At 51.3% G+C, this 21,137-nt stretch overlaps 11 protein-coding genes and 1 non-coding gene across 12 annotated transcripts; 6 read left to right on the forward strand and 6 right to left on the reverse strand.

Moving 5' to 3' along the window:
* Positions 1-297: 297 nt before the first annotated feature.
* Positions 298-1,482, forward strand: DL89DRAFT_254716 (uncharacterized protein; the record flags this gene model as incomplete). Its single annotated transcript, XM_040885294.1, has 1 exon — positions 298-1,482. The coding sequence occupies one exon, from the start codon at positions 298-300 to the stop codon at positions 1,480-1,482; it is 1,185 nt and encodes a 394-aa protein (XP_040748164.1).
* Positions 1,483-1,487: 5 nt separating this feature from the next.
* On the reverse strand, positions 1,488-2,141 carry DL89DRAFT_301346 (Rrp15p-domain-containing protein; the record flags this gene model as incomplete). Its single annotated transcript, XM_040890843.1, has 1 exon — positions 1,488-2,141. The coding sequence occupies one exon, from the start codon at positions 2,139-2,141 to the stop codon at positions 1,566-1,568; it is 576 nt and encodes a 191-aa protein (XP_040748165.1). The 3' UTR covers positions 1,488-1,565.
* Positions 2,142-2,209: 68 nt separating this feature from the next.
* On the forward strand, positions 2,210-2,749 carry DL89DRAFT_264745 (DNA-directed RNA polymerase I, II, and III subunit RPABC5). Its single transcript, XM_040886359.1, has one exon. It carries the CDS (start codon positions 2,458-2,460, stop codon positions 2,674-2,676), a length of 219 nt encoding a protein of 72 aa, XP_040748166.1. The 5' UTR covers positions 2,210-2,457; the 3' UTR covers positions 2,677-2,749.
* A 7-nt stretch (positions 2,750-2,756) lies between these two features.
* DL89DRAFT_290408 (uncharacterized protein) lies at positions 2,757-3,143 on the reverse strand (the record flags this gene model as incomplete). Its single annotated transcript, XM_040890080.1, has 1 exon — positions 2,757-3,143. The coding sequence occupies one exon, from the start codon at positions 3,141-3,143 to the stop codon at positions 2,757-2,759; it is 387 nt and encodes a 128-aa protein (XP_040748167.1).
* Positions 3,144-3,342: 199 nt separating this feature from the next.
* Positions 3,343-6,300, forward strand: DL89DRAFT_264746 (uncharacterized protein). Its single transcript, XM_040886360.1, has 4 exons — positions 3,343-5,142; positions 5,237-5,583; positions 5,630-5,814; positions 5,847-6,300. The coding sequence occupies exons 1-4, from the start codon at positions 3,379-3,381 to the stop codon at positions 5,957-5,959; spliced, it is 2,409 nt and encodes an 802-aa protein (XP_040748168.1). The 5' UTR covers positions 3,343-3,378; the 3' UTR covers positions 5,960-6,300.
* Positions 6,301-6,506: 206 nt separating this feature from the next.
* On the forward strand, positions 6,507-7,621 carry DL89DRAFT_25290 (uncharacterized protein). Its single transcript, XM_040885185.1, has one exon. It carries the CDS (start codon positions 6,761-6,763, stop codon positions 7,571-7,573), a length of 813 nt encoding a protein of 270 aa, XP_040748169.1. The 5' UTR covers positions 6,507-6,760; the 3' UTR covers positions 7,574-7,621.
* A 1-nt stretch (position 7,622) lies between these two features.
* Positions 7,623-8,561, reverse strand: DL89DRAFT_25282 (uncharacterized protein). The gene has a single exon (XM_040885184.1). The coding sequence runs from the start codon at positions 8,289-8,291 to the stop codon at positions 7,809-7,811; it is 483 nt and encodes a 160-aa protein (XP_040748170.1). The 5' UTR covers positions 8,292-8,561; the 3' UTR covers positions 7,623-7,808.
* Positions 8,562-9,668: 1,107 nt separating this feature from the next.
* Positions 9,669-11,166, forward strand: DL89DRAFT_264748 (uncharacterized protein; the record flags this gene model as incomplete). Its single annotated transcript, XM_040886361.1, has 5 exons — positions 9,669-10,069; positions 10,137-10,351; positions 10,419-10,720; positions 10,767-10,934; positions 11,012-11,166. Exons 1-5 carry the CDS (start codon positions 9,713-9,715, stop codon positions 11,161-11,163), a joined length of 1,194 nt encoding a protein of 397 aa, XP_040748171.1. The 5' UTR covers positions 9,669-9,712.
* Positions 11,167-11,636: 470 nt separating this feature from the next.
* Positions 11,637-12,592, reverse strand: DL89DRAFT_264749 (uncharacterized protein). The gene is made up of 3 exons (XM_040886362.1): positions 12,403-12,592; positions 12,240-12,322; positions 11,637-12,196 (listed from the first exon to the last, which is right to left on the reverse strand). Exons 1-3 carry the CDS (start codon positions 12,493-12,495, stop codon positions 11,899-11,901), a joined length of 474 nt encoding a protein of 157 aa, XP_040748172.1. The 5' UTR covers positions 12,496-12,592; the 3' UTR covers positions 11,637-11,898.
* Positions 12,593-13,352: 760 nt separating this feature from the next.
* Positions 13,353-13,424, reverse strand: DL89DRAFT_t10. The gene has a single exon. It is a non-coding gene; the product is annotated as a tRNA-Glu (tRNA).
* Positions 13,425-17,670: 4,246 nt separating this feature from the next.
* DL89DRAFT_25328 (uncharacterized protein) lies at positions 17,671-18,622 on the forward strand. The gene has a single exon (XM_040885187.1). It carries the CDS (start codon positions 17,765-17,767, stop codon positions 18,245-18,247), a length of 483 nt encoding a protein of 160 aa, XP_040748173.1. The 5' UTR covers positions 17,671-17,764; the 3' UTR covers positions 18,248-18,622.
* Positions 18,623-19,286: 664 nt separating this feature from the next.
* On the reverse strand, positions 19,287-20,051 carry DL89DRAFT_219103 (alpha/beta-hydrolase; the record flags this gene model as incomplete). The annotated part of the gene is made up of 1 exon (XM_040884374.1): positions 19,287-20,051. One exon carries the CDS (start codon positions 20,049-20,051, stop codon positions 19,287-19,289), a length of 765 nt encoding a protein of 254 aa, XP_040748174.1.
* Positions 20,052-21,137: the final 1,086 nt, after the last annotated feature.

The raw sequence follows: 21,137 nt of genomic DNA on the forward strand, positions 1-21,137 counted from the left end.
TATGGCCGTGCGGGCGTTTGGACGCAGTGCCAGAAAAGACTATTTTTTCTCTAAAGGAGAGTGGATTTTTTGCGAAGCGCGCGCCGGGTGATCATGGATTTACCCAAGCGACATAAGAACAGAGGGGGAGAAAATATACGCCAGGCCATGACAAATTGCCCACCTTTTGCTTTTTTTCTCCCCTTTTTATTCCCTTTTATTTCAAAGACACCTTTTATTTAGCCCTATACCCTTTTATTCCTTTTCTTTCACCAAACCCCCGTACCTGTACATATATACCTTATATAAAAAAGCAAAATGGACCTGAAGAACGACCTGTCGCGGTGGATGGAGTCGCCAGAGGACGATGACGGTGACGACTACGGGCTGATTATTGACCACTCACTCACAGAAGCCGCGCTGCCGCCAATGCCCACGCTTCCGGTCGACATGCCACGGCTCAGAACACCGCCGCCGGCTGCCGCACAGCTGGGGCACTTGCCGCCGTCAGCGCAGCTTGGGCTGATGCCGCCCTCGACGCAGCTCAGTCTAATGCCGCCTGCAGTGTCACCGCGGAGCATACTCCCGCAGAACCTGCCGCTGATACAGCCGGCAGCGAAAAAGCCGCAGACGCTGCTGGACAAGTACGTGGAAAACGACGACGAAGACTACAATGACCTGGTGCTGCCGAACGAAGCCGACCAGCTGGACTCGCACCTGGCTGCACTGAAGACGCCGCGTAGGCGGATCCCCTCATGGCCACGCAACTCGGAATCGCTGTTATCCGGCGCTACCGCCGTCTCCCCGTCGAAGCCTGCCAGCGAAAAGGCTGCGCACTCGCGGCCCATGTCTTTGGGCCTGGGCATAAGCACGCCCGAAAATGCGCACCGGGTGCCGTCGGCCAGGCAGCGCGTGCTAGAGTGGCAGCTCAAGGGGAAGCAGGAGGCGAGCCACAAGCCGCGCCGGCCGATGCTTATCCGCAACATGTCGCGGGGCAACGAGCCGGTGGTCATCGGGTGCATGCGGTACGACCCGGTGGGCCGCATGTGGGTGGGCAATGACGAGGAGGGCACGCGGATTTCCAGCGCCATTGCTGAGTCTGATCGGCAGCTGCGGTCACGTGGGCTGATCCGCAACGAGCCGCTGGACTCGCGCAAGCTCGCGCGCAAAATCTCGGCCCGCTCTGGCGGCAGCCCACGCAGTGACGAGGGCGAGGAGCCCGTGGACCCGAAGCCCAGGCCCGTGTTTGACCCGCAGAATCTGCGCTGGATTGATCCAAACGAGCACAAAGGCGACCCGCTGCACGACCCGTTCTGGAACATCCCCGACCTGCCGGTTGACCCGGCCCGTGCTGACAAGATGCGGTCGCGCAGCAGATCCGAGGCCGTCTCCATGGCCAACGTCTTTGCACTGACCGACGAGCAGCGCCAGACCTTTGCTCACGAGAGCAAAGAGTACGGGGCGTTTGCACGGCGGTGGTTCCCCAAGACCACCGCAGCCTAACCACTATACATTATCCCCCACTAAGCGTTCTACATGCAACCTGTCTATTGTTCTCACTAAAAAGCCTGATAAAAACCGTCTCTTCAGCTGGTCTTTGCCTTGAGCAAATCAACAAACTTGCTCTTGGACATTTCTGCCACCCGCTCGGTGCGGCGGCTCGGAATGGTCTCGATCTGGTCCAGCTCCGTCTGCTGCGCCTTGACCACATTGAACAGCTTCACCACGCCCCGGGTCGCCACCTTCCGCAGCTTCCGCTCGTAGTCAAACCCCTCCATTGTCGGAATCACCCGGTCCTTGCTCAGCAGCATCCGCTTCTCGTGCACCAGCGCCTTGCGCGCACGGTAGCTCAGCAGCTCATCCTTGATCTGCTGCTCGCGTGTGCGGTCCTTGGCCATGATTGGCGCCGCAGAGGGCGTCGTCTGGCCCAGGATCGATGTGAGGATAGTCGAGAACTCTTGCGCGTCAGCATCGTGCTTCTTGCTCTTCTTGCTCTCCTTTGTCATCTTGTCGTACTCTGAGTCTGACCCAGAGTCGCTGCCACTGGTGCCCACCTCGCTATCCGACGCCGAGCTCGCCTCTGCGACTTCTGTGGCCTTTTGGACCTTTGCTGTCAGCTTGCCCTTGGCCGTGCCGCTGCGAGTACGCTTTGTGGGTGCCATGCCTTTTTTATGTGTATTAGAGGTGAATGAGGACGCGAATGAGAGAAAAAAAAAAAAAAGAAAGAGGGGAGCTGGCAAAAGAAACGCCAAAGAAAAAAGCATTTTATACTCTGATCCCACTAATCACCCGATCAGGCGAAAATGTTGGCTGAAAAACGACTGCCTTGCGCTGGACCGCCAGGCACTCTTTTGCGTCCAAAAAACCACACTTTTTCGTTCTTTACGCGTGTTTACAAGGTACAATTCTCTCTTCTCAATCCGGCCCCTCAATTCAATCACATACGCAGGACAGCTAACTCTTCGGATCTTTTTTAGAATGATTATCCCGGTGCGCTGCTTTACTTGCGGAAAGGTCGTTGGCAACAAGTGGGAAACCTACCTGGAGCTCCTGCAGAAGGACTACACAGACAGCGAGGCCCTCGATGCCCTGGGTCTGAAGCGCTACTGCTGCCGCCGTATGGTGCTGACCCACGTCGACCTGATCGAGAAGCTGCTGCAGTACAACCCGCTCGAGAAGAGACGCACACTCGGGTGAACAAAACTAGACCAGAAAATCTGGGTGCCTTGATTTCTAGCTGTAGTAAATATATTCTGTGTTTTCCACCCCCTTGGCTCTTAAAAGAACATGCCGCCAGAGCTACTAGGACCCTGCTGGCTGGTGGGCTCTGGCTTGCTGGTAGCTGGTGCGACCGGCTCTGGTTCGGCTGGCTTCAGCTCCTTGATCTTGTCCTGCAAATCGTCGATTTTGACGTAGGCGTCAGCCGTGTACGCATCGAATTCCTGCTTTTGCGTCAGCCGAACGTATGCAACCAGGGCCAGTGCTGACCAGAGTGTGTAGTCGCGGAAGAACTCGCGGATCGTGGACCGCTTCCATGTAAAGTGCTTGCGCCAGTTATTGTAGCTGCGCCATTGCTGCTTGGCCGTCTCCTCGTAGCCGGCCTTGGAGGCATAGTGTCTGGCTGCGGTCGTAGAGAACTGTCGGGCAAGCACGGCGCGGTTCATTTTGTGGGCTGTGCCAATTGTAGAATGTGGAATTGTTCGCAGATAAAAAGATAAAAAAGAAGGGCTTGATTGACCCGTTCAGCCAATGCCTATTTCCGAACCTGCCAGGCATTGACGTGTTTATACGCTTAAAAACGAGCATGCGCTGCACTATTCAGAAAACCCGTAAACACCATCTTCTTTCGCTCCTCGCACTTTGCTTCATTATTTTGCGTTTTATATTATTGTGAAAACCATGCCACGACGGTTGCAGGCTGGCACGTCGTTCCGCCTGCGCCTGGGTGACACCACCTCGCAGCCCAGCTACAACTCGGTTGAACCATACATGGAAATAGCCGACGACAAGAATCCGGTCTGCGCGTATTTCGAAATAGTGACACTGCGAAGCCTGCTTCTGGAGCACGTCAGCGTCGTGCTGTCCTCGACACAGCTGCACTCGCCTGACGTGCAAATCAACCTCATAGCCCCGCTGTGGCAAGCCATCCGGGACAGATGCGGAGTATGGCGTCGCGGCGACATGCGGCATACGCAGGAAGCCATCACCTCAGAGACCCTCAGCGGACCTTTGGTCAGCGCCGCCATGCTGTACGCGGCATTGGCCAACCGCGACTACTTTCTGGTACTGGCCAGCGCCGGACAGTCGCAGGCCGAGCAGCACCAGAGCCGCGCGGAGGTGGCAGAGACCATCGCCATCATGTGTGTCAAGGCGCTGCACAAGCTGGGCAAGCGGGATCTGGAAAACGCCCTGTGCACCAAGTTCTCGCCGATCGACCTGGACAGCATGCGCCTGGAGATGGCCAATGCAATGCACAACTCGAATGCCACCGTCAGCGAATGGCAGCTGCCGAATCCTGTGCGCGGCGAGCAGCACATGTCGCTGATGTCAGCTGAGCACCGTGTGCGGGTTTACCGGCTGGGCAGGGCCGGTGACGTCGTTGATGACAGTGGCTCCCATACGCCCACGCAGAGAACCTGGGGCTCGGGTATCATGGGCGGCTGGTCGACTCCTGCCACGGAGCTCGCGCAGATCTACTTGGGGAGCAGGTCGCGGCTGGTGGTGGAGCGGGCACTGGAAGTGGCTATTCGCAGCGAAGCCAAAAGGTTCACTGCACAAAAGGTCGTTGGCGATGTCGTCCAGCTGCTGTGGGACGGCACATTGCACTGGAAGGGGTACCAGTGTGTCTGTATAGCGCAGCCATCAGCGAACACCCCAGCTGAGCCTGGCCCACCCCCGCGCAGACTGTCCGATGCAGTCTTGACGATTGCGCGCAGGGACAGCAGCAGGAGCAATGCGTCGGTGGGTCTGGCCGACGATATCCACGATATGCTGGACCCACTGCTACCTCAGGTCTCCCGGCCACCACACAGAACATGGCAGGCTAGGCTGGAAAAGCAGCTGGCGTCGATACTGAGCCCGCTGCGGATCCCCATGTTTGAAAACATCCTGACCATGGTTCACGCGTTTTTCTTTTTGGTGCTGTACTCGACCGTATCAATGCGCCGCCAGCCCGCCCTGAGCGCCGAAGAGCTGGTCCTGCACATCTGCGTGCTCGCCTATATTGCCGACGAAATCCGCCAGTGCATGGAGAACGGCATTGTGGTGTACATCAAGAGCGTGTGGAATGTTCTTGACATCACGATTTACTCGATTTTTTCTGCCTTCTTTATCCTGCGCATCCGCAGCTGGTACACGGGCTCCGATGACGACCTCGACAAGGCATATGATGTCCTGGCATTGAACGCCGCCATGATGTGGCCACGCCTGTTTGCTGTGCTCGACCAGTTTGAGTTCTGCGGCACCATCATTATCCAGGTGCGCCGGATTATCGCTGGCACCAGTCTGTTTTTCGCCCTGCTCCTAGTCTTCATCATCGGCTTCTTCCAGACCTTCTATGCGCTGGGCAGCCGCCACAACAAGCTGGCAGCCTCCGAGATCTCGGGTCTGATGGCGCGGATCTTCTTTGGCTCTGCAGTCATTGGCTGGGACCGATACGACCTTGTTTGGCCCGCACGTCGGTCTGTTCGCCATGGGCACGTATATCGCCGTGTCCATGCTCATCCTGTACAATATCCTTATCGGTGTCATCAACCAGTGCATGGTTGAGATCACCGAGAACTCGTCCCAGGAGTTCCGGTTCCTGTACACCATGCGCGTCACCGAATACGTCAGCGCCAAGCAGACGTACCCGTGTGTGCCTCCCCTCAATCTTTTGCAGATTGGCGTCTTCTGGCCGCTGCGCAAGACAGCCATCTCCACACGCACTTTTGCGCTGCTTCGCTCCACCACCCTGCTTATTGCCTACGCCCCACACCTGGTCCTCTACTGCCTCTACAAAACCGTCGGCCGCTGGTGGCGCGCAAAGTCTGGCATGCACCGCAAAGCCCTGCGTGCCGAGTGCTTCCTGGCCGAGCGCGAACTGGCCCTTATTAAAATCGACAAGTCCGATATCGACGAATTCGCCTTTGCCAACGACACCGACACCTAGCGACGATTCCGCCACCAATACCCGGAAATTATCGGGTGCAGTAAAGCAGGATAGGCGCCGTGCTGTCTCGCCGTCGAACCCAGCGTCTCCCAAGAGCCTCGGGAAGCTGTCGGATGAGCGGCATGGCAGGGGCTGGGCAAGCTTCTTGAGCGCTTGGAGCTCGCAGAGGAAGGAGCGGTCCGCCGGTGAGCCCCGGGTGGCCCACAGGCTGCCCAAGCCACGGCTGATACCGAACGCAGGCTGGCGGAGCTGGATGCGCGTATGGCGGATATAAACAGCCAGCTCGCCACAATCACACGTCTGCTAAAGCCCGTGATTCAGGACGATTGAGGATCAATCGCACTTTCTGCCAACATATGGCTTTGCCATTATGATTAGCGCCAATGCCCATCGCCGCGCCCCTTCGGAGCCCGCTGCCGGTACTTCTTTTCGCTGGATAGGTGGGGCGCAGTAGGCAATACATGGAGCATTATCTAGGAGCAACTGCATCACAATAATGGGCGGTAAAGTAGGAATAGACAAGGACGCAGTGGTTTTTTCTGATACCTGTTGCCCGAATAGCACTGCAGAGCAGATCAGCAATAAAAATTGCATACCTGCGACCCGCTGCACATGACGCAGCATGCAATGCTCTAGTGGCTCTCTCGCTGCTTTGTCCTGGTGTTCGCCGGAGCAAGCTCTACCGAGCTCACATGCTCCCTCTATAATGCACAAGTGCAAATCCTACTGCTCTGCCCACCCTGGTATTCTACTTGCCTGTACTAGAGCAATTTTATCTGCGCCTCTTCCACGCATGTAAGCCTCATTTTGGCAACAACAGGCAGAGGCAGCACTGCACATACAACGATGAAAAGCGCACTTTTCCGATTTCTTTCTGTCTTGTGAGGCGTAGCAAGCATCAGGATTTTGAGAAATAGCCCCCGACCACTGGCTGCATAATAAATTGCTGCCCAGTTCCCTTCTAACCTTCCCCCTACCTTTGCCCCTAAAACGCTAACCTGCTGTCCCTCTTTCTCTCTCCCTTTTTCAATACCACCAGCCTCGTATTTTAGTTGTTTTTCCAAAACCGCGCCCCCTCGTTACTTTTTTCTGTACAGACAATATCCGTCCTTCGACCGCTTTTTCCTGGCAATGCTTGAGGCGTATCCGACACCGCAGGAGATCACTGTGTCCCCGGATTCGTTTGCGCTGGGATGGCTCTACCCGTACGCCATGCACTGGAAAATGCCGTTGTTTCTTGCGCTCACATATCTCATGCTAATCAGCCGGATCAACCCACAAAAGTCCAATGTCTCGCGGACTCCTTTGCATCGGGCGCAATCGCCGCTGTTCAAAAACATGGTCATTCTGCACAACATCATCCTGGCAGCATACTCGCTGTGGACGTTTGTTTCAATGGTCTATGGCCTCGCCGTCAATCTGTCCACGTACGGCTGGCGCGACGGGATCTGCGACACAGGGTTTACAATGTGGAACAACTCGCTGTTCCAGCTGTCGTTTTACTTTTATCTGTCAAAGTACTACGAGTTCATTGACACCCTGATCATCATCTATAAGGGCCGCCGTGCCAGCCTCTTGCAGATGTACCATCACGCCGGTGCCGTTCTGACCATGTGGGCCGGGTGCTATTACACTGCCGTGCCGATTACCTTCTTTGTTATCACAAACTCGCTGATCCACACGTGGATGTATGTTTTCTACGCCCTGACTGCTGCAGGAATCAAGCCGCCTGGCAAAAAGCTGCTGACGAGCAGCCAGATATTCCAATTTGTCTTTGGGATCTCAATTTGCTTCTTCTATCTGTTCTACCCTGGATGCCAGAATGACCGCCAGAAAATCGCCATTTACATGAATCTCGCCTACATCTTCCCGCTCCTGGGGCTGTTTGTGTCGTTTTTCACCAGGACATACCGGAGGAGAGAGAACAAGCCCAAGACCTTGTAGGCTCCCACATTTTTAAATATATTTTCGGTATCAGTAGCTGCACTTGGCATGTCTTTATAGGCTGTGTTCCTTTATTTGATAGCGGGCAATGTGGAAACGGATGCTGAAGCAGGAGTATAAGAAATGAACCGGCATTTCCTAGGCGAGAGCAAACTCCTGAGTTGAGTAGCCATTGTCATGGCCAAACCCAACAATATTATAGTCGCCAATGAGGTTCTTGAAGTGGCCAGGGCTCTTAACCCATCCCATCCATGACAGCTGTGACATCCGGGTAGTCCTGGGCGACATTCTCGGCAACTCCGCTCCAGTCGATACCGGACTGTGAGCAGCGATCTCCCAGAGACCCAGCCGAATCGTCGTGCGTCATCTGGCGAACCGAGCTCTGGTAGTTCGAGTGTCTCTGCGCCATGTCATTGAGGCGCTCGTCAATCTTGAGTGGCGACCGACCGTTCTCGGCACGCACAGCGTTGACTTGCCGAAGCATCTCCTCGTGCCAGTTACTGCTCGAGAAGGATGTCGATGGACCACTGTTGTAGCCAGTGTCAGCGTATGAGGGAGCAGAGGTGTTTCCGTGCTTGCTCGGACCAGAGGGGCCGTTCGACTTGTACTCTTCGTAGTGACGCCCCGCCAAGCTGTCAACAGCTGCAATGGGTGCGGCACCGGTCAGGGACCCCAGGAGGGCAGAAGCAAGAATGAGGGTCGAGGTAATGCTAACCATGGTGGGTTGTGTAACTAAAAATATGAGAATATGAAGCGTTGGTGTTGGAACTTTAGATAACGCCGATCAACGGAGTTGGCAAAAACAACGAGAGGAGAGTGGCCAAAAGCAGGAGGAAAGAGGGGATGGGGTGTATGGAATTTTGAGCTTTAGGAAGACTAAAGGACCTTGACCATCTGCCGAGGTCGTTCTGATGTCTTTTATATGCAGCCAGGTGCACTGAGAGAAAGAAGTGGCGATGAAGGGGGAGCTTACGGCCCTTCTGGCAATGAATAAAAGGGGGCGTCGGAAATTGTTTTCCACATTTCACAATTGTTTCCCTATTTATTGTCGTGGTCCTGCTTGCGGTCGTTTTGGCCTGCTACATGAGATTCCATATACAAACCGCGGCCATTAGCACAGATAATGGCTCCCTACAAATGAGGCTGGCATGTCCATTGTCAGGCTCTTGTCATGCCGAAAGGGGCAGTCTGGCCGATGCATTCGTTTGTCCGCTGGCTGTGACCACAACGCAGTGGAGCCTTCGGGCACAGTTCGCTATAGTGCGCATTGTATATCCCCGGCATATGTTCCAGATTGGGTACTGTGACAACAGCTACCAGTTGGGAAGTGCTGTCGACAAAGCTGCTTTCCGCGTTGTGCCGAATCAATATATGATGCCTCCATATGGCCATAGGCCAAGCGAATGCACTGCAGTGTGCAGTCGAATTCACCTAGAGCGTCAAAGGAAAGGCTATCGGACAAAGCAGCCTTCACAAAACATAACGCACGCTTCAGCTCGAAGCACCTTAGCAAAAGTAACGCAAACATGCACGCCCCTCTCACCCTATGTAACTACCACCATAGATCGATACAGGCAATTTGAGCTTTTCCCTAATGGGCTGTACTGGAGCTACCAACCGTAATTATTATCTATGCTCCCTACAGGGCATACAGCCAGCATGCAGAACTAGCGCACATGTCTTCGATCCACTTTGAAAACGTGGCCCTTGGGATGTCGGAGATAAACTGGCTAAACAGACAACCAGTGGACGAAGAGGCAGACAAAGGCCGAAAAATAGCGAGTTTGTTTTTGGGGAGGACGAGGATTTCTTTGAGAGCGGATCGTTGGTAAATTGTGACGATCAGTGCTGTTGTAGCAGAGGCGGAAACAAATCGGATAGTCATTGAAGTCCAAGCATGCTGCATCTGGATGCACAGCTATATTGCACTGATTTTCAGGAGTGTACCTTTTGGATAGCCGGTCCCTGAATAAACCCCACCCCAGAGGAAAAGTGAAAGACAGCAGGCCAGTCAAGTAGGTGCAAGAGGCAAAGAGCGATATATAAACACGGCTAGTTTCACGCTCATCAAGTGTTCTACCAGCGCTTTCCTCATCTTCTTCCTACTCCCACTCTGGCTTTTAAAGAAAATCCATAGCCATGGAGCCGCCCACGTATACTGGCAAGCCACAGAGCATCAAGTTGACGGCGTTTGATGCCCTGGTGTCGATTCTCAATATCCAGCAAGTTTACTTTTACGAAAACAAAGACCGCTCGCCTGATTTTATGCCAGCGGACACCCTTCATACAGCATTCAACAAGACAATCTCGCAGTTCCCACCCCTGCTTGGTCACCTCCGCCAGCAGCCTGACAACAGCCTGTCGATTATCATTGACAAGGACAGCCTCAACCTGCCCGAGTATCGCGAATCCACATCGACTGTACATTACAACGATATCAAAGCGTGCGGTTTCGACTATCGCGCCTGGCCATCCGACCTAATGACTGTCGGTGAGGTAGCAGCACCCAACGGCGACGGACAGATAAAAATGGCACATGGTGCATGTTGCGCGGCTACATGAGAACAGCGGTGTTGCTGTATTCCTCAGTCTGTCCCATGCCGCAGGCGATGGGGCCGGTTTCCACATGTTCGCAAACCGTTGGGTGGAGGAGGCCAAGGTACTTGCCAATGGTAGTGTAGCAAGTGACAAGCAGTTCACCTATGACCGTGAACTGATCCAAAAGTTTTTGCCCAAGGATCGCAAACAGCTTAATGAGGCCAGCGCTGAGTCATTTGAGTTCCGATCGGCCTATGGGAACAGGGTTGGCATGGCTGTCACCAGCCACACGTAACGGTCTATTCAGCAGGGCTATCGGCGCTGCACCTTGGCAGGGAACGCTGTATCGCGTTGATACTGAAAAATTGGGAGTGCTGCGTGAAGAACTCAACCGCTATGTCCCTGAGGGCGTGCAGTTGACCAAGAACGATGTGATTTCGGCACTGATTGCCAAGACAGTAGCCCAGTCTGTAAAAGCAACCAAAGTAGGCAGGCTGCAGGTCCTTTCTAATATCGGTAGCTGGATTGCAGGGAAGCGTGAATTCCAGCGGCTCATGATCCCATGCGATACGCGCCCGCGCCTTGGAATGGGCGAGATCAACTATTCAGGTCAATGCGCAGTTCTCATCGGCCGTGCATACCCCGCTGCATCTAGTGGAGTCACAAACCACGCTCAAATCGCTAGCTGAGCTTGCTGTCGAGGTGCGCAAGAGTGTAGGCGCGGTAGATGCCGAAACCGCCGCTACAGAGCACGACCTGATGACATCCAAGGCAAACTGCTACATGAACAACGTTATCATGACTCCAGTCGTTCAAAAGCTCGGTTGCGGTCACGAACCACTCCCGGTTTCACTCCCTATGAAATGGACTTTGGGCATGGCGTACCTGACTTTGCTACAGTACGTCCTGTGAGCAATGCTGACTCAACAACCATCCTACCAGACCGCCCACCAAGTAAAGCATGGCTTGTAAGCATGACCAACACAATAGAGGTACTTGCGGAAATCAAAAAGAACGAATTCTGGTGCAAGTATGCGGACTTTGTTTACTAGTGAGCTAAATATACATACTACAACCATTTGCGATGGACAGTGGCCTATACCCGTCGGCTGTGTATACAATATTATGCTACGAGTTACAACTGATTTATTACACACTGGGAGTTATCCGAAACTGGGCCAGGTTGTTAGTAGGCCCTTTTGTTGGGAGGTCGATAGACAGGGATTCTGGGATTTACCCAATTGCAGCTGAACACCTCGAATGTGAGCGTGGTTCTTTTTTATCCTTCTGCAGACCAGACCGCTCCTTGATTTAATGTGGCCAATACTGAGCACCCTATCAACGTTCGTGTTGGCATCGCAATCTATGACAAAAGTGGACATTGCAAATGTCGCTATCCTGGGATGCTACAGCATTATATCATATATACCTTGCTATATGCTTGCTTGGGGCTGTGTTCGTAAATTGTAGTATAATAAACCTTCCTCATCGGTAACTAAATGGATAAATGAGGATATGAAAGAAGAATTCCAAGCTTAGGGCCAATACGTATATATACTGAATAGACCTATGACAACGTACAGTGGCTAACAGTATTAACTGCAAGCAGCATGCTCAGGGATTATATAGTCCATTTCTAGATCGTAGTCGTTCGTCCGATTCCATTGGATTAGTCGACCATGTGTTTTCTGTTCGCCTCAAGTGCTAGCTGTGGGTCAATAGCTATATAAACACCGCTATTCAGCTGCTTCAGAAGCGAAATAATACCAGTAATGACTCATGTATGGTTAATGGCACGCCAGCTTTCTGAACTCAATAAGCTGACTCTTGGATATTGCCAGCTCCTCCTTAGCTGCTGCATGCCGTGTCTTAATAGCAGCAACAAGCGCGTTAGAACATGCAATTGATTTAGCAGCACGGTCTTTGATGCTAGGCAATTCCGCCAGTGGTACGACTAATAGAATTGAGTAGTCCTGGAAGTTAATGACTGTTTCCAGCTGTAGCCCCAATCTCCGTGTGCCATCAGAGGTGCTGGCTATCTTGATCGACTCGATACTAGCAAAGGCAGGCTGAGTTGGGCCAACTCTTGCACCAGCAGCATCCGCAGCAACTGCTAGCTGCGACAGACACAAATGCCAGAGTAGACTGTCTCTTGTGCTTATCTGGCTGCACAGATGGAGTAGCAGCGGTGTTTACTTTAATAATAGCTGCCTGAGCTAAACATTCAATGCATCCAGGGTCAGAGGCAGACAAGACTTGCAATTGTATAATCAGCAAAGGGTAGGAAAAACATGCGGAGTGGCCCAGTCAGCTTTGATAGAGAATAGTTTGACGTAAGCGGCAAATGAGATATCCTCAGTGCCCAGATCATTTATTGCTGGCATCTTGGTTTACAAAGAGCAGAGACCAGATGGTCGAAATGAGGATCATGTCAGTTTGTATTGCAAAGAAAAATGGCTATCGATAAGTAGCAGGTTAGAAATGAAAACAATGAAGGAAAAGAGAGAGAGTTGGAGAATGATAAGGGGTGACCGGTTTTATAGGACTGGTAAAATAAGCTTACATGACTGCATCGTTGGTGCACGAAGGCCAGACACGTCTTTGTGGCTTAGAAGACTGCATGGTATGGGCTGCTATAATTAGACCGCGGTCCAGCACCACCAGGCCCTCCGCAGCATTGTTATTTTTAGCAAGCCGTCTGCTCTCCAAATTTCGGATGCAAGAAGGGGGAGCTGTTGAATTTCCTGAAACCACTCGATGCCTCCTTATCCAGCCATCCCAGTTGAGGAGGACGCTGGTTAAAGAGTTTACTTGCCCTTGCCGCAGCCCCAGACAGATTCCTGCGGCCTGCAGCTGGACCCAAGACGAGTCTGGCGCCACCAGGGACTAGGAGGGAGTAAAATTAGCATTCATATCACTCCGTGTCCAGCAACTGAGGGTATTTGTTTTTTTTTTTTTTTTTTTTTTTTTTTTTTTTTTTTTTTTTTTTTTTTTTTTTCGTTGTCCAGCAACTGAGGGTATTCGATTGTAATCTAAACTGTTAGAGTTCACTTCAATTGAGCACAGCAAGAGCGATGACAAGAGGCTGCAAGCTCCACATCAACCGATTTTCTAATAGAATCTTCTATTAAGAATAGCAAATTCACTCCAAAGAATATGTAGACTTTCCCGCTAAGCAAGCGCGCACATCTGCAAAATAGAACCTGCCGCCGGTTAGGGCGAAAGCAGCAAAAGCTAAAAATTCCGCAACGGGGAATCGAACCCCGGCCACGACGGTGAGAGCGTCGGATCCTAGCCACTGGACCATTGCGGATTTGAAGCGCTTTTTGTGAGGCAATCATCCCTCAAGCTGTTGAATACTGGTGGAAATTAAAAACATACACAATATCACTATTTTGCCTTTTTATCCCCATTCTCGATACTGTGAAGGCTGCGCATATGGCTACAGAGGCTCTAGGTGATTCGAAATTGGAGTCTTTTGTACGTGATCATGTCTATCCAAATGGCTACTAGAAATACTCTGCTCGCGATGCGAGCTCGGCTGCTAGTCAGCATGGGTTGACACGTCGATAAGGGCATCACGGCGAACCGGTCATTTGAACGTGTCGGATGGTTGTTGGTGCAATGCCGATCATGGACATCTCCTGTCTTGATGGCCTGCTCTGCGTAGGCGCTTCAGCGCTGGCTCGCTGCTGCTAGCAGCAGAATCGCCTGCTGCTGCACGCCTCTTGTGCAGGTTCTTTGTTGCCAGGGTGGTGCCAGAAGCATCGGCAACAATGGCCGTAAAGCGACGGAACCGTTCAGGAATACTGCCTGAATCACAGAGTGACTGGAAAATGAGCCTGAAGTTTAGAACTGCTGCGAGATCGCGGTTCAAGAGCCGAGACGAATAGGCCCGCCTGTATTGTGCCATGGCCCGCTTACATGACTCGCTTGTACAGCGGAGAAGGCCATGGCACTTCACAGTTGGGTTCTTCGATCTCTGGTAGGGCCGCGGGTTGGGAACATGCCGGAATGTCTGCAGTGACTTATCGCAGCAGAACGGGCACATCGACGATGTCCGGAATTCGTCGATCAGATAGACTTCAAAGCCATGGTGCTTGAACTTGTCGCGCCATCCTTTGCCACGGATCGGCGCATGGTGTCGGGCCATCGGCGCACTCCAATTGCCCATGATCAGCACTGGATCTGGACCGAACTTGCTCCGGAGTTTCGCAGCAAGCCTGTGGTCTGCACGGGCCTGGTTCATGAATGAATCAAGGTGCAGCTTGCGGTGAAGCGGGTACACCTTGGGACTGGTACTGACACCTGGATGGGCCTTCCAGCGCCTTTGGTGCTGCTTGTTTGACTTAGTGAGTTGCTGCTCTGGTAACCTTCGCGCTGTCATCGTGCTGGCATAAAACGGTGCTAGGACACACCGCACAGATGCACGGGCAGCAACGTAGGCACGGAATTTTGCTGGGATAAGGGTCCGGCAGCAGTGCTTGGAAAGCCCTGCCTCTGCTCTGCGGACAGCATCTTCTGGGACTTGATCCTTTGTAGCCCGACGAATCCTGTCATAGTGGCGCAGCTTGAGCTCCTTATTGCGCTGCTGCCGTGTGTAGCGGTAGAGCATTTTTTCACCCTCTTTCCCATTGCTGCTATTTTCGTGCATCATGTATAGCAAATCGCCCCGACCTGGATCGATGAATACACAGCGGCCTTTCAGATTCTGCAGCTCTGGCTGTGGGATCTGGTGGATATAGCGACAGTCAGCTATAGTACTGCCTCCCACAGCATCACCTCCTGCAACATCGCCTGTAGCATCGCCTCCCACAGCATCGCCTGTAGCATCGCCTCCCACAGAATTGCCTCCCGCAGCATCGCCTCCCGCAGCATCGCCTCCCGCAGCATCGCCTCCCGCAGCATCGCCTCCCGCAGCATCGCCTCCTGCAGCATCAGCATCCACTGCACCATCAGCCTTGGATATCTTGTCTTGCAACAAAATGCATATTGCTACACCATCTGTTGTCGCCATTCCGTGGAATTTTCTATCACCATGCGCCTTAAATGGCTTTGATGTTAGATCTGCGACCCGGCCCCACACATCCCACACAGGTTGTGTGATCCCTTGGACCGGGTCATGTGCACAGACTGGGGGTGCTGGTGCATATGCATTGTTAAGTGCTGCAACAGTGTCTGCTGCTGCTGCCGATGCAGCAGCAAGTGAATCAGCCGCTACTGCTGCAGTTGCTGCAGTAGCCTCTGTTGCATCCGATGGCATCTTCGCTGCTTCGTGTGCAGCCTTCTTGGCCAATTTTTCGCCCCTTTCTGCTGCTTTCCTTGCCTCTGTTGCTGCCCTCTTTGCTGCGTTGATCTTGGTAACCTCCTCACGTGTTTTCGAAACAAACACCTGCTTGATTATTTGCTTGTCCAAACGCACATGGCCTGGGATCCATGATGTCCGCAGAGGCAAGCATTGGGGGGAGACTTGCCAAGCTGCTCATTCTCGATAAGCTGGCATAGACGAATGTATGCACGCAGATGCTTAAGTGGATTTACCTTGGCATCATAGTATCGGCTGTCTTTAGCGAATCTGTACTTGGCATCATAGGCATTAAGGACTGGTGCCAGCTTGTTGTAGATTGCAAGCATCGGTGGGGTGAGCACACTGAGATCAGGGCGCCTAGAGGCAACTGCCTGGCGGAGCTTCTGTGAAGGTGTATAAATACACGCTTGACATGCGTTATTGAACTCAGCCTTGGACACATTGCCCATTGTACTGTGCAGTGTGTTTTTGCGGCTGCGAATATCAATCAATTTGGCCAGAATCCGCTGTAGGCAAGTGCCATAGTGCAACACAATGTTGTTCTTGTATGCTGTCATCAGCTCGGTATCCACGTATGTTGCTACTTGATTCATTTCACGTACACCATGTAGCTCGATATCGCCATTATGCAATAGATAATCATAAATATGGTATCTAACTACATCACCGAAATCTGCGCCCGACAGTTCTGACTTGTCCTTCCGGTTGACGAAATCCTTGGCAGATATGACAGTCTTCGCCTTCAGGTTACGATAAATGAATAAATAAATAAAACGAAAAAAACCCTTTTTCACAAATGTTGCTGGGTCAAAAGCATCCCCGTCAGCTAGCTGATGGAGTAATCTCCATCGTGCAAGCATGTATGTATGCTCTTTGATGATATTGACACTATGTACAAATTGCTCTAGGCGGGGCAACATAGAATCACGGAAGCCAATACCACCAAGTGATGTCTTTATGACAGTAGTGCTGCGGGTAATATTCATTTGAGAAATTTGGTAGGCAAAGTAAGAAGAGAAATGATTCTGTTCAGTTTTGCTTTATTGCGTATGCATAGCATTAAGAACTTTTTATTAATAATGATCTGGCTTGCATGGTTCTTGGGGCCCTTAGCATTGATACAGTCTCTTGAATCAGTCTATAAAGACTGGGTCCATTGTGGCTCAAATACTACCGCTTACGCATGTTCATAAGACAAATTAATTTGTAAAATAAACCCACAAATATTGCATAACCACCAGAAGAGCTATACGGCCTTATTCAATAGGTGCTCATAGATAAACATCCTAAGAGTGTTGCGCAGCCGGTGATGACCACCATGATGACGCCATGGAAGTTATCAGGCCGACCGACAATGAGAGCAGCTCTTGTGCTGAACCAATGGAGATATCTAGTGGAGACCTGTGACCACTACAATACCAGCTTGTCACCCTGGTTTCACCGATGAGGTCAGATGCCGCACAAGATCAAAGGGAGTTTACAGAGCAAGTCACTCAAACCCGTGTTGAAGCTTAAGAGTTTTTTAACCAATTAAATAATTTCTAGCGGACGGTCGGACACTTTTTAGACTATAAAATCTTATATAAAGGTAAAGATGATTTAATTCTGAAACATAAAAGTTATCATTCACTATTTTATCTGCTTTTAAGGCTGTTGTCATTATTATTGATCATTTGTCTATTTACCACTATAATATATACTTGTATATGCTAAAGTATATTATTTAAATATTTACTCTTGCTATGATTCCACTAACAAAAAATGAATGCCATAGCAGAAGCTAGTAGTGGAACATGTCAAAAATTTTTGAGTGTAATTAAAGTAATTCCCCAAATACTGCATTACTTGGACCACTTTATCAATTTCATTGACAAGGGCATTGGCATTTTCCTTCATGCAGCTATAAAAATAGGGACAAACGGAAGCGGTTAGTTAACTTAATGGTGCTTCATACTGATTCCGTAGCGAGGACTCGATGAGAACTGAAAAATGCATATGAGATTATTTTCGTTGCTATAAGGCAGTGAGGGTATATAGAATTTAGGCTAAATAACTTATTCCAGTCAATTGTAGACAATATCAGGCGTCTGGATAGCCTAGCGACCAAGGGTCGTAAACTTCCGGATGAGAGTCCACAAATGAAGCAGATTAAGGACATGCAGAGCAAGTATTTCAGGGGCTGTATCTAGATCTCAAAAGCTCGTCACCCATACCAGCCGTATAGTCCATCATATACAAGTTCAGGAAACTCATCAGACATGTCCTCTGTCCCAATAACCGACCAGAAATCCCTTGTACGGCAACGGAAGAAGCTATCCTCATAGCCATTGCCAGTGTAGTATGTAATGATCACTCAGAGTGGCATCGTCTGTCGGCACGAGCACTTCAAAGTGAGTAAAATTCATCATCGCCTATGTATGCACCAGATACTGGCATATTCTTTACTGCAAGGTTTTGATTTCGAGACGAAAATCATTACACGTCAAGGCTCTACCAGCCCTAGGATGTCCAAGTATAAAAATTTGTGCGCTTGCAGGCTGGCCAGCTTCCTTTGTCTTCACTATAGCTCCTTCGAATTATATTTTCTACCTCTTTTTCTACAGAATAGCAAAAGGCGAGGGCCAGAAACACACGCACACGCATACGCACAAACTTTACCCACATACCCATCATCACCACTTCCCCAGTGCATACTGGCGTTGCTGAGAGCAGCTCCTCTGTTCGGCACACCGCCGCTGCTAGCATCTGTGCAGCTATCAACAACATGTTCAACGAAGTCAAAGGCCTTGCCGGTACTTTTGCTACCTACAGGTGTTAAGGGGGTATAAGCGCAGAAATGCAGTTTAGGCTGATGAAGATAGTAAAGAGATGCATTAGAGGAGGAGGTGAGAGAGGCGAAAATAGAAGGTAGAGGAAAGAGGAACTCCTAAGGAGTCGAGAGGTGTTGCTTGATAACTAATGCGAAGAAGAATGAGGGAAAAGATAATAGAGAATCCTATACCAAAGAGTTGATATTTCTAATACAAGCATCAAGCCCAGCAAGCCGTCACTCAGGCTCCCAACATGCAGCCTACCGGCACAGCTATTACCACTGTGTTGGAAGGTCACGAGTTTCAATGAGTGGTTTGGACTGGGTCAGCCAGAAAAAGGAAAGAACTATGAACAAGAGAAAGCAGATATAAGAGAAAAATAGAAAGTGGAGAAGAGCGAGATCTCAAACGAGGATCAGGGCGATGGTTGTGCTAGCACATGGGTCCGATGAGAAAAGGAAAAATTGTAGAAACCCAGAGAATCACAGATTCTGACACTAGAAGCCCTAATATGGATTAATAGCCTCTGGCGAGAGATAGCGGCATATAGCCACCTCCCAAGTTATCTACTTCCTCTGTTCTCCTTGATGTCCAAGTAATATAGTTTCAAGCGTGTGTAAGACTGTGGCTGATCTACTTTCCCTTGGTCATGTCATATGCTTTCTATTTTAGCTTTGCTCCTGGTTTTAATATATTTCTCCTAAGCCAGCGGAATGTTTGCAAATGGCCTCAGCCCTAGTTGCAGGTTAACACCCAGGAGCAGAAGTATATGATCGACGCTTGTTTCAACAATGGCTGCTACTATATAACCTGCGAACCTTTACCACATGTATCCGTTTATCATTCTGCATATTTTCAATCACTTACTACACATGCCTTCATTCAGCAAGACCCTCTCGGCAATTCACACCGAAGAGTAAGCTATCGTATATGCCCGCTGATATCTGATTGACAACACCAGTAACTACAACAGCACAGCAGCTGCGGGATGCACAGGGGATCAAGAAAAATATCGTACAAAAATATCCCCTACATCCTATTGCTGAAAGGGGATGCATCAGTGCATACCAGGATACTCCGAATGGTCCTTGGCATTAAGTTCACTAAACGGCACCCCCAGCTCACACGTCAGGTTCTCTCCTTCGCCTTTGCAGAATTTGATATTCTCATCCCCTTCGTACCAGACTTCCTGGCCATGATGCTGGAACCCAAGGTCCATCGGGGGCATCCGCGGCACAATATCATGCCGATAGACCACACGAAACACCGGGTGGCCCAGGTTCTCCACATACTCAGCAAACGCCTGATTGCCGGTGCGCGGCTGGCCGTATGTAAACATTTGCATCTTGATGCCCCTATGGCGCTGCGCTGTGTCCACCATGGATATGCAGGCTAGGGCGCCGCCTAAGGAATGGCCAGTGAATGAGATGGTGGCATCGGGGCATTTCGCCAGCAAGGAGTCCACAGCCTCCTGGACTTGCTGCATAGACACCAGATAGGCGTTCAGGAATCCCTCGTGGACGAGACTATTGGAGATGTTGGCTGGCCAGGCGGTTTTATCGAAATTCAGGTTGGTTAGCCAGTCAATCAATGAGTCGGTGCCACGGTAGGCCACGATGATCTCCTTGCATGGCTCATTAAATGCAATGTAGCCGGAGCTGCCCTTCAGCGTGTGGTCGAAAGAACTGATCAGCGTGGTGTCTTTGGGCACAGTGCGGCTTGCAGGCCAGGCATCGGTGGTCTGGTAGGCGAGGCCGGCGTAGGTAGCGTATTTGACCAGGTCGGCGTGGGAGGCGGTATATGCATCCTGCGGGTTGCCCATGCCGATGAGCTGGGAGATGGCGTCCATTAGTGCGCTGGCCAGGGGGCCGAGCGTATCGAGAATCGCTGATTGTACCATGTTTATAAAAAGTGAGATTTGTGAAAAAGGATGGTCTAAGACGGGTAGTAGCCAGTTTGCCCGGTCTTTATATACATTAGCCCAAAGGGCCTGATTTCTCTTTGCTTATTTTCTATTCTGGCAACTATTGCCATGGGACTTGTTAGCATTAGTTAGCATTATTTCTAGACGCATGTTCGCTCTTAGTGTTCTCGACTGCTTTTTGATTTTTCTATCTCCACATGCAAGCAGTCAATGATCTGCGGCTGGCTGTCTGGGCATTGATTTCTTGGTCATACACGCCATTTTTTGCCAAGAATAGACATACGCACTCACTCATAAAGGGGAGATCAGGAAGAGAAATCAACGTATGCTCTGATTGGAGCCCCAAACATTGCAAGAAATCACACACCATTTCCACCACCAAAAAGGTAGTACTATGTGTTTACAATAATCAACCAAGGCCGCCAGGTTGAGCTAGCAGCAGCAAGAAATAATGAGAAAAAGAAGAAGCAAGTCTATATTCCAACACAAGGCGGGCCATGCTTACGACGCCTGTGGGGCCGACGGCACAGCCAGCTCCGTAATTAGCCTGCAGCACACGTCAAAGAACGGGAACGCATTGACCACGCGCTCCTGCGCCAATCTACTTGCGCCATTGCCGGCGCCGACGCCATCGGCAGTCAGCGACACGTCTGTGCGCGCCAATGAAACGCGGCCGACGACGCTGCCGGGCATGTAGCTGCCGGGCGCCTTCCCCTGGCTACGCGGTGTGCCGCCCAGGAACTGGCCAGAGCTCTGTGATTCGGCCAGATTGCGTCTTTGGTTGATGTCGATTGCGCGTACCGGCGACTTTGCCAGCGAGCCGGGGATCGGAATACCGCCCGAAGCCTCTATAATCTCGCTGGATTCCTCAAAGCCCGCTGCAGACGACATCGGCGAGCCGCCGCCCAGCCGCCGCTGCATGGTGCGTGCTGGTAATGTGTCGGGCTCCGGCAGCATGTCTGAGCGGTCGTGGCCGGCTGGCAG

The sequence above is a fragment of the Linderina pennispora genome (assembly GCF_002104995.1).
Source record: "Linderina pennispora strain ATCC 12442 chromosome Unknown DL89scaffold_1, whole genome shotgun sequence".
Taxonomy (NCBI): Eukaryota; Fungi; Kickxellomycota; class Kickxellomycetes; order Kickxellales; family Kickxellaceae; genus Linderina; species Linderina pennispora.

Bases quoted from the DNA above. Each gene is read 5' to 3' on its own strand.
- DL89DRAFT_264745 (XM_040886359.1), top strand. From the start codon at position 2,458: ATGATTATCCCGGTGCGCTGCTTTACTTGCGGAAAGGTCGTTGGCAAC.
- DL89DRAFT_264746 (XM_040886360.1), top strand. From the start codon at position 3,379: ATGCCACGACGGTTGCAGGCTGGCACGTCGTTCCGCCTGCGCCTGGGT. The intron at 5,143-5,236 runs GTTTGGCCCGCA...GTCATCAACCAG, and splicing joins GCTGGGACCGATACGACCTT to TGCATGGTTGAGATCACCGA. The intron at 5,815-5,846 runs GTGAGCCCCGGG...AGGCTGCCCAAG, and splicing joins GAGGAAGGAGCGGTCCGCCG to CCACGGCTGATACCGAACGC.
- DL89DRAFT_25290 (XM_040885185.1), top strand. From the start codon at position 6,761: ATGCTTGAGGCGTATCCGACACCGCAGGAGATCACTGTGTCCCCGGAT.
- DL89DRAFT_25282 (XM_040885184.1), bottom strand. From the start codon at position 8,291: ATGGTTAGCATTACCTCGACCCTCATTCTTGCTTCTGCCCTCCTGGGG.
- DL89DRAFT_264749 (XM_040886362.1), bottom strand. From the start codon at position 12,495: ATGCCAGCAATAAATGATCTGGGCACTGAGGATATCTCATTTGCCGCT. The intron at 12,323-12,402 runs GTTTTTCCTACC...TGTTTAGCTCAG, and splicing joins CTGACTGGGCCACTCCGCAT to GCAGCTATTATTAAAGTAAA. The intron at 12,197-12,239 runs GTCTGTCGCAGC...TGCTGGTGCAAG, and splicing joins CAGTCTACTCTGGCATTTGT to AGTTGGCCCAACTCAGCCTG.
- DL89DRAFT_25328 (XM_040885187.1), top strand. From the start codon at position 17,765: ATGATCACTCAGAGTGGCATCGTCTGTCGGCACGAGCACTTCAAAGTG.